This window comes from Octopus sinensis, unplaced genomic scaffold (genome assembly GCF_006345805.1).
Source record: "Octopus sinensis unplaced genomic scaffold, ASM634580v1 Contig18747, whole genome shotgun sequence".
NCBI lineage: Eukaryota > Metazoa > Mollusca > Cephalopoda > Octopoda > Octopodidae > Octopus > Octopus sinensis.
The window spans coordinates 49,272-60,475 of NW_021835994.1; the positions used below are offsets into that span (position 1 = coordinate 49,272).

Here is an 11,204-nt window from a genome sequence, read left to right on the forward strand (position 1 = left end):
AATAAACACTATTCTATTCTATATATATTTGAATAAATTATTATGTGTTCACAGCTGAGTGTTGTGGAGACCTCACTTTTAGGTTTGTGTCATTTTTTGATTTATAAGATTGGCTCAGTAAACGTCATTTTATATGCAAGGATTGGCATTCACAGTTCTTAAAAATCAGACCTCAAATTGAGGACTTAAAACAAATCGAAGGCTTCGAAAGCTTAGAGAATATCTCAAGTAGTAAGACTGATCCTAGTAACTCAAAGTACTGGAATATTTCCAAATAAAACAAATTGTACAAACCTGCCAATCAGAATCCCGACCAAACCACGTTCTTAAACCATGGAAAGACGTCCTGACCAGTTTAGAGAAGAAAAACCTTTTCCTTGGTGACATTTCCTTCCCTATTCCCAGCCCACTCCTCATATGTCTATTCAAACATCCACAAAATCCAAATAAAGAACATAAAAGGCCAAATCTCCAAAATCGACCTTCAAATTTTGGTTAATCTCAGCCTATAAATCCAGTCCTCGACCCGCCTTCTCTCTAAACACCGACAAAGTGCCCGGAAGTGGAGAGAAAGGGCAAATCAGGGACTCACCTCTCTGGGAATCAACCCCAAAAAAGTCCCTCAGGTCCTTCCAATAAAAGATATATTCAGAATGACTACAAGACTTTGATATCTCTCAAACTAAAGTCATCATGTGAGAAGATCAAAGACATTTTAGCCGAAATATGTACTTCCTTGGCCTCCCTGGAGAAGCCATTGAGTTACTTCTATGATTTCTCTCAGACAGTCCACGGATCTCGGCAGTGAGTTGTCGGAGTCACATAAACAGTGTTCTTCAGACGATTGAGTTTGTCATATCTTCACTTTCTTGTCACATTTCTGTCGGGAAGCTCAGATCGTGGGGATTTGAGGAGCACGTGACATGTTCTCTTGTAAATGTGAGACTTCAAATGGCTCTAATTTTGAGTTTAAGGCCAAATATGTCCCTCAGTTGGTGGATAATGACAGTTTGTTAGAACAAGTGGAGTTCAGAATATTGTTGGGGACGGAATTGTTGCAGGTGGCTGTGTGGGGATATTAAAAGTTGAGGGAGTTCTTTAAAATGCTTGTGGATGAGGGTTTTGAGTGTTTTGGTTGTGTTGTGTGGGTGAAGGACAGTGGTAAAATCGCGGAATATCGAGATCGGGTGGAAGAATGTTTATGTTTGGTGGAATGTCCTGAATTGGCTGAGTTGGTAAGATTGAGGGATGGCGGGGATTATTTTAATGGTCGGGTGGGTGAGTTTTTGGAGGTTTGCGAGTCTGCGGAAGTCGAGGATAAACGATGTGAGTTGGAGGAGGCTAGAATTGAGGAATTGAAGTCTTCGAAGGTCAGGTTGGAGGCTCAAATGGCGAGATTGGGGTGTTTAAGACAGGAGTTGCACATTTGTGTATTAATGATGCTTATTACTTCAGTTGGAGGAGGAAATTAGTCGAATTTGTAAAACTTGTGTACGAATTACTGAGAGTTTTTAGCTGATTGGTTTATTTTGTGTATGCTTTTATGGTTCCTGGTGATTAAGGGTTTTCTGACTACAAAGCAGTCACCAAAGCCATAAATTGCATTAATAATAAAAGTTATTTTTAAATTATTTCGTATTTAAGTAGGACTGATGTTAACTTAAATGAAAAGATATTAACAGAAACTCGATGTTAAGTATTCTTAAAAATGGATACCGAATAGTACTTTTTAATTTATATCTGATAAATTCATTTGTTAATCTGATGCAATTTTAATTTCTAGATTCAGAACTTTTTGAGACTACTTTGTTCAAAACAAGTTCAATTTTTTTATTAAAAATCCATGCCTAGGATAGGATTAAAATTTGCAATATAGAAACTACAAATTTTTAATTTGTAGCAATATCAAATTTCAGCAATATCAAATCGACTTAAACCTTTCATTATGTAAATCAGCGACAATATGGCTCGAATCATCATACTGTTTCAGTTGCATATACAGTCTAACCTCTTTTTGGGGCACCTAGTGCCCCAAAAACAGGGGTTTCCCCAGATAGAGGGGTTTTCTAATATTAACGAAAAAAACTAACGTTTTGTTAATTTAAAACCAAAAGATGTTTATTCTTAATTTCATTTAACAATTTTAGTCTTTACTTGTCGGGAAATGATCCGTTATTTTCGCTCCGAATTGGTACTTTTGAATTAATCGATCCATTGTCAAATTAATCGATCCAAAACGACCTTGTCGGGAAATGAATGTTTATCACTATTATCGGGTTCTCTGAAGCCCTCAGAAACTTCACATCCATCAAAATTACATCCATCAAAACAACAGAAACACGTTATTATTAGTTATTATAAAATAAAATGCAAAAATTATAACTAAAAAATATATAAAATATTAAATGCCCCATAACGGGGTTTATCTTATAAAGAATAAACAGAAAAACTCCTAATAGAAATTCAAATTGCCCCAAAACCCGAGGGTGCCCCAAAATCCGAGGGTGTCCCACGTCCGGGGTCGCCCCAATAAGGGGTTGCACTGTATTGCACTCACTTACGATTTGACAATTGATGTTTTGCTTAGTTACAACTAATCTCCTGCAAAGCATTATGCCCACAATAGTTATGAGCGAATATTTTATAGTTTTTGTGACATATTTTAGATGTAATTTTTTTCTGGGGAGGATTTCTGACATACTCTCTTGGCCTTGCTGAATGCAGCATTCATCAGAAAAAATGACGTGGTTCCGGTCAATTTGATTCCAAGTAATTTATGCACCAAGATTAACGGTTATCAATATGAAATCGCTTCAATTTTGGTTTTTTGATAGAAATACGACTGAAAAGATTATTTTTTCGTAAAATTCTTTTTCTGATTATTACACTGACTTTTTCTGTGAAAACGAGAAAACGTTTATTAAGTTTCGATAATTTTGTATTTCTACCTTTTACCACATGTCAGAGTATTGATATTCATTTAAAAATCTCTGCTTAGTCTTTTGGATGGCACATCGAGAGATTCTAAAATCTTTGGATATTTATTTGAACATAAGAAATCCTCAATTTCAATTTTTCGATAAAATAATGTGGCTTTGACTTGATACACGAAGCATTTTTTTTTATACGTTAAAATTTTTAAAACAATAAGGACGTGAAAAGATAGCTAAGCTAATTACTGGCGTCACGAGACACCCGGCCAGCCTCGCGAATGGCGAAGCCGTTCCCTCGGATCACAAGCCGTTCCCTCGGATTTAATTTTGTTGTTAAAGTATTTTTATTTCAAATATCCATAGGGTATTGGATCCATACAAAAAGGAATGCCCCAAAAATCATATCACGGAAAAACCGGCCGTGTTTTTAACGTTACAAAACGAGGAATTGGAGTTATCGTCAATAAACGTGTCAAGTTGCCAAAAATAATTTTAGGAACCGTGTCTTGGCAAAAAGAATTTGTGTGCGGACTGAGCACGTGAACCCTTCAAAATGTCAAGAAAATTTCAAAAAGAATGTTTGGGATGCGGATGCTTACAGACTGTCACTCAAAAAGGGAGAAAAGCCCGAAAAATCATTTAAAACTCAGCCTGTTGGACCCAAAAGTTCATTTTTTGTGGACGCCGTGGAGAACGAGATGGTCATAATGCCCTAATTCCCTACGAATTAATTATTTAATTATTCTCATTATTATTTTCTTGTGATCTTAATTATTTAATTTAGTTAGCAATACTGTCGAAACCCTGGGATCGATTGGGAAGGAGTCGTTGCGCTTCCTCATGTGTATTGGACGTCTCAAGACCCTGAGAACACACAATCCTCTTGAGACGAGATGGCTTCTCCAGAACGTGTCCCAAGCAATAGTGAGGGAAACTGGATCGTCATCAGTTCTTCTGCTTTACATACATTAATTTAGTAATTAAAATGTCCGGTTAGCAATACTTTATGTCAGGATAAAAACGAAGCTGGATCTAGGCTTATTATGGGGTCTAATGTTTTCAATTTTTGAACGATACAATCAACAGAAGAATGCGAGATTTATTCGAAAACATTTTAAAAAATCAATTTGTTTTATGGTTATATTATTAGGTCACAACTGAGATAAAAAGTGATGTCTATAAAGAAAATTCATTTTCAACCAATGTAACAAATTTCTCTAGATACGTGTTTATCTGCGATAAATTTATATAGAAAATATTAAAGAAGAATTTTTTGAATTATTCGTTTCATTTCATCTTATAATTTCATTATGTCTTCTGGTATAATCACTGTTCACCATTCTGCTACATCTTGTAGTCATGTGATCAACAGATTTTTTAGCTTGATTACAATGATTGCACATTCCTCCATTATCGTTGAAAAATATATTTCGATCCTGAATAATACAATAAATTGGTTCTGATCTCGGACTGTTGTTTCCATTCACTAGCCATTCCGTAGACATATTGATGTCAACATTCTGATCCTCACAACATTTGAAAAGTACGGAATGCAACATCTTCGATTTAATAATCTTCATTAGATTCTTTTGTTGATTCTCCTTGATTATGTTTATATTCAATTCTGAAGGATCTTCAATATTGTATTTGAAGGTAAGAAATCTTGCGATAGTGGCCATATGTGTTTTCTTTATTTTCAAGACCCGCAAGATTCCAGACTTTCTGAGACACATTGTAGACTTTCTTTCAAGATCAGTCAAAAATTGGTATAACATGCATTCACTTTTATGGACAATTGAATTAAGTCCTCTTCCAAGGTTAGATCTGCTTATATATAATCTTTCCTTATTTGCAGGTTTCAGATGAACATGTAAATTAGATAGAATCCTTCGAACTTCGGTATCAATGGCTTGAAACTCGTGTGGCTCAATGTCAATTAGTCCAATATAGTAATTGTAAAGTGATAGAGAATATTCATTAATCGCCTTGAATAAATTCACTGCATTTAGCTTCGTGTTCACTAAGCTTTCAATTCTCTTCTTTACATTTTCTGCAATTTTTTTCATAACTTCACGCTTCAATACATTGCTTCCTTTATCCTCCCAGATATCGATATCCATCAGATCGGTCAAGGCTTCTAGTTTCTTGTGAATTTATAAAAAAAGGCATGTTCAGTTTTAATTTTTGTTCACTGTATTAGTCAGCAATCGGTTCATATTAAAATTGGACACTAGCTTTGGAGAACGTCGTTTTGACTAATTTTTTTAAATTGCTTGGCAGGAGCCTAAATGTTTCCTGCAGATTGCTACACTTCTTCGAAACGATGAGACGATTTTTTTGATTAGCTCATTATGTTAGCAGAATCGAAGTCAATTGTATTCAAATAAACTTGCCAAATGTTATGGATAATATTTTTAGATTAATTAAGAGTTGATTAAAGAGAATATTAGTATGTTAGTTAAAGAGAACTTTCGATTGAAAAAGTTCGACCTAGAAATGAAACATAATTAAATACTTTTTAAGCTTCCATCTGACCGCAAAGTGGGAATTCGTGAATTTCTCCTATCCAATTTATAAAAGGAAATACCTTCGAAATATAAAAATACCGAAAATAACAGCGACAAATGCCAAACTAGCAAAGAAGATGCCAACGTCTGATCCGACATTATTGACATGAATTGCTATAACATGAGAAGACTCAAATAGTACAAGCTTCCACATTAGACTTTAGAGTAGCTAAAATATAATGCTAGCATATTACTTGTGAAAGTATTCCTGGGGGTAATTATGGCTGGTGTTGTTGTGGTAGCTATAAAATTTTAATAAAAATTAGAACCATCATGAACACAGACCGGAACGTGTTTTCTTCTGCAAGAATTAGTCACCCATTTCTTGTCAGGTTGAACGCTAACGCAGGAGATCTGATAATCTTTCTCAATTGGTTCTCCAGACATCCAGTTGGGAGTATCCTAAATATTTTCAAAAATTGTTTGAACTGAAGGGCTGCTACCTATCCAGTTCATTGTGGTGTCATTCCAAATTATTCTGTAATTCATGTAGAAAGACTTGTCAATCATGTCTAATATTATATTTTGAATATACATTTAGTTATTTCCTCAATTATAGACTGATTAGTAGTTTGAACAAGATTTTGTCCATAATATGAACACAATCGTACGGCTTCGTAGAAAGTTTTGAGATAAGCAAACAAGAAATATGTTTTTGAGTCATATGTGAATGAGAAAGCGTTATTTGTTGGTTCTATAAACTATTTCACATGAAGAAACCATAAAAATTATTCGAGCAATTAATTGAGGATTGTATATCACCTTTTCCGCGACAAACAAATGAAGAATTCCTGCAAACATCGTTTTCCCACATGCCAGTTCCAAAATTCATATACACACAACTTCGATTGGAATCCAAAATAGGATATCCAATATTCCAGTTGGTGTAATTCTAGAAAATTCAATAAAAATAACTTTTTCGGACCCATCTCCAGGAATAAACACATTTTTTACGTGCATTTCGACTAAATTCATTCTAATATTCAATTCCACAATCTCTGTTAACATATAAATCTCACAAATAACCAGAAATTGCACAATTTTCTGCATCATTGCGAGGAACAAATACGACTTCCCCACGTCTAGAACAAACAGTTTTAGCAACTGACAGAGTCGTGTTGAAGTCGAATAAACGGAATGTCCATCCGTTATATTCCCTTATTTGAGCAAAGTAAACTAATTGTTAGTCACTTCTACACCATACTATGAGATATCTGTAAATCACATGCCGTTTCATTTGCACCCGACACAACTTTGTCTTAGAAATTAAAGGAGCTAAAATAACCTGTTTCACAAATGATGTGCTTTTCTGTATTGCAATCGTTTGTTTGGAACTCACCGTTATCAGTACTTCTTATTACACATATTTCACTTTGAGGCTGATTAGGACGCCATGGAAGATACGACTAATCAAATGTATTGTTCAAATACCGCCAAATCTCCTTTACTTGTCACAAACTCGCCCGCTTCTTGGGTGATTCCAACGTATACCCATCCAATTTTACCACCTTTTATTTAAAAGTAAAGATTATACCTTGTATTGCACAATTTTCTAGTCCATAGTCTGGAATGAATACATACCCGTCGTGATCATTTTTGCAGATTTTTATAGAAGTTTCGTAGTTTCGAAATACAGAATAAATATAGTACGAGTGTCCCCCGAATGTCAACAAATGATCGTAATTTACTATTTTAATATTTAAAGTTGCATTACGATTTATAAGTTTGCCTGAAGTCAGGTTGACGCCCAGTGAAGAAATTTCATCTTAAAATGACCCAAACCTTATTTACCAAGTTCACAAATAAGATTGGCATCTCTCCACTGATACGCAAGTAACCACTGACCACTAATATGCATCATTTCGGCAGTGGCATCGTATTCGTAGTAAGAAATCCCTTCTGCAAAGTTTGTATAACTCTAGACTCTTGTTATCGTCATTTACCGCTTCTAGGCCAGTGTGATAACTATAATATTTGGATCCTCCGTAATGTCTATATATTCCGAGAAGATAATCCTTTCTGATGACACCTAAAATATAAATGAATTGCTTACTTGCAATTACGTCATTTTCTGTAGCACTTGATATATCGACTGTGTAGTATCCATCGAAACTACATGTGTCTTCGTGATTCGGGATGTATATCTGCTTTTTAAAAAAGTAGTATGCATGGCCGTCATAATTATAGATGTTCTCATATTCAGTTCCTATCATAAACTGCAGTATTGTACCGTATATATACCCACAGAAAAGTATCCCTATAAATGAAACAAAATTAAAACCGAGAATTAAATTAAAGAACTGCATTGTTATTGTATATTACTCAATATTATATATTCAATTTTTATAGGTTTTAATTTTTCAATGTCACTGTTTTGGCTTGTTTAGACGCTTTGTTTGTGTTTCTAAATATGCAGCTGCGGTGGGTAATTTTTTTAAAATTATAATTAAACAATAACTCATGTCAGTTACTCTTAAATGATTTCGTGTCAATCTATTCAAAAGAGAATAATTCTGAGTCTCTCTTAGTCTCAGTAAATTTTATTTTTTGTTTGTCTTCACTAATTTGATCATCAGTTGGAGAATTTGATGAAGAATTATTAAAATTGTAGTTCTTACGAAATCCACAACTTCCATACCAGATCTCTCAATATTGGAATTAAATTTAGTATGTTCAAACCAATGTCCCCCATTTAACTGAATTTAAGCGTAGTTAAATCAATTTATATAGAACTTCGATTTTTAATTTTAACGTGAATTCAGAATTAATTTCATTTAACATTTTGCGGGCCTAATCACAGTTATATGTAATTTGATTTGTCTAAAATATCAATTGACTGAAATTTATTAGAGATAAGTAATTTTCGTGTCAATCTATTCAAGAGAGAGATCACCAAATATGTTCTCAAACATGTTTCGATCAAAATTATCTACCGACATTTAAAGCTCTTCTGATAAGTGTTTCGAAGATCTTTTTTACCCAATGTGGACATTTTATACACAAAAGACTAATCACCAACAATAATATTAAAGAAATGGAAAGTCTGTTCCACATCCATAACCGCAACCTCAGTAGAACACTCATTGCACCTCACACGGTAGTAAAGCTCACCTGTCTTGGGCCATTTCAACAACTCGTTGGGAAGAATTTTACAGTTAGAAACAAACAGAGCCCTGAACTGTGAATGGTAAATTGAATGTCTAAAATTGGTTAATCAAATACACCTTTGGCAGTCTCTGGTAAGCAAAGAGAAGCAGCCGGGGCAATAGAGGGTCCCCCCAGTGGGAGGAAGAGGAGACTTGTTGTCGTGGGGGCCTGGGAATAAATAAGTTCGGCGTTTTTTGTCGACCCACTCTTGGTTTTTTGTGTCGATTTGTTCAGAGTAAAAAATGTCTTGATTAGGAATTGAAATCCCCGATTCAAGCATGGACTTGTCGACGTCACTTTCTAGTTTTGAAAATTTTTTTTGGCTGAGGACTTGATTTTCTCTAGAAATTGAAAGTTATAATTTTGTGAACAATATATTCGATTCGGAGTTAGAACTGTCACAAGAGTCGCACATTGAATTGTTATTGTTGGTGACTTATATATATTTTAAATTATATTTAATAAATGTATAAAATGTTTCGTCGATTTAGTGTACGATGTGGACAGTTCCGCATTTTAGACACATCCCTCCAAGTACTTAGACATCCCAAGCTAACATAAATAGACCAAAAAACTCAACAAAATAATAATTGTAAATATATTAACTTTACTTTAAAGAAAAACAAGTTCACAAGACCGACGCCGAAAGAACAAGAAAACTACGGAGTAAAGCCAATCCTTCTATTTTAGCCAACTTGGAGGTCTGTGGCAATCTCCGGGACAGTCGGCCTCACATTATTCGGAATTTTTTATAAAATCAACGAAAAGGAAAAAAAAGGTTAAAAAACAACCCCAACCAATCAGAGGCTCTGAAATGTCGGTACCGCAGTTTAGGAAAAATGTCTTTGGGCGGGGATTACGAGTTGGTTAACCACAAAAACGTGAAAATGACGAACACGGACTTTGTAGGTCATTGGATTGTTCTCTACTTTGGTTTCTGTCAATGTCCCGACATTTGTCACGAAGAACTCGAAAAGCTGGTGGAGGCTTTGGAAATTGTCGGTTTTTGTTTTTTTTAAGAATTTTTAAGACAAATCTTCCAGCCGACTGATGAAACTCCGCAGAACTAATTTAAAGAGACCAGTGGTGTGGCCCGTCTTTGTTTCGATAGACCCGGAGAGGGATTCGGTGGAGGTGGTCAAGGACTATGTGGAAGGTAAAGGACTTTGAGAGAGACAGACTTTTCTCGACACATGATTGGACTGACGGGGACAGTGGAACAGGTTGAGAAGGCGGCGAAGGCTTTCCGGGTTTATTATAGTAAGGGACCGGTGGACGAGGATGGGGATTATATTGTGGATCATTCGATTGTGATGTACTTGGTGGATCCGGATGGCAATTTTGTTGATTTCTACGGAAGGGAACGTAATTCGAAGGAGTTGGCTAATGGAATTCTTCATCACATGGAGGAGTATGACCAGATTGGCGATGATTAGTTTATTTACTTTGTTTTGGCCATTCCAATTCTCATTTCACACCATTCTATAAGCTTTTTAAGAATTACAATTCTGGGCTGGCTTGTTTGTCATTAAAGTTTTCTAAATTGTGATGTTGTTAATCAGGTCAACTAATCATATTAATAATTCTAAGCCTAATAATAAGATTGTTGGCGGTCTTCCTCGAAGGAGATGGTGCTTGTGATTTCGCTTGCAGGAGCAGGAGGATCCATTCTCAAAATATGCCAGAATAGTCGCCATCCTATTCCCCAAGCATTCAGATTTACACGTACGTATAAATTATGATTCAAGTCACTTTCGGATAGCGTACCTTCTATAGGAACTTTAATTGTTTTTGTTGAAATGCATTTAAATTCTCAGTAAATTTTTCATTCCCATGTTTGAGAATTTTATTCCGACTGTTGTTTCTCTGTCTTACTAGTGTCGTCATGTGCCTTGCGGGATGTTTAGACTACGCATAGCTGTTTCATTATAATTTTCCTACCTCTGAAATTTTCGTGAATGCTGCGCATTTCAACTTAGGCGTTCGAATTAAGGAAAACGAGGGAAAACAAGTTTTATGTTTATCTTGCCAAACTTAACAAAATGACTCAGATCATCTTAGTGACACTCAAAAATCCTTTATCGATGATAAATAGCGAATGCTTGTTCATACTCTGACTCAATAGGATAGTCTGTGATTTTCCACGTTTTCATCGAGTTCAATTTTACTTTTGATTGTGTTTAATGTAGAAAGAAAAATATGGTGAATATTAATCAGGAAATAAAGCTTTCGGCAAAATGATTTTTTTATTTTCCAGGAATGATTACTACATAATGACCTCATGATGCTAGAGACAGTATAAAAGTTCGTTTAAAAATTATTTTTAAGTTAACCAAATAATTATTATTTATAAATTCAAAAATTAATAATTTGATTATTGGAAAATCCAAAGAAATAAGATAACCACGTTACTACACATAATTCGTTTTGTTGTTGTGCATTGTTTTATATTTTTAATCCAATTATATTCTCTTGTATGAATGGTTAAAATTTATATTAAAATTGATTAAATATATTGTTGACTTACAGAATTTTTTATAATATTTGATATTCTGTA

The 11,204-nt window shown here is 34.7% G+C and overlaps 1 protein-coding gene across 1 annotated transcript; it reads right to left on the reverse strand.

Moving 5' to 3' along the window:
* Window positions 1-4,225: 4,225 nt before the first annotated feature.
* Window positions 4,226-5,053, reverse strand: LOC115231648. Its single transcript, XM_029801622.1, has one exon. The coding sequence runs from the start codon at window positions 5,051-5,053 to the stop codon at window positions 4,226-4,228; it is 828 nt and encodes a 275-aa protein (XP_029657482.1).
* Between the last annotated feature and the right edge of the window lie 6,151 nt (window positions 5,054-11,204).

Coding starts and splice junctions, on each gene's coding strand:
- LOC115231648 (XM_029801622.1), bottom strand. CDS start 5,053: ATGGATATCGATATCTGGGAGGATAAAGGAAGCAATGTATTGAAGCGT.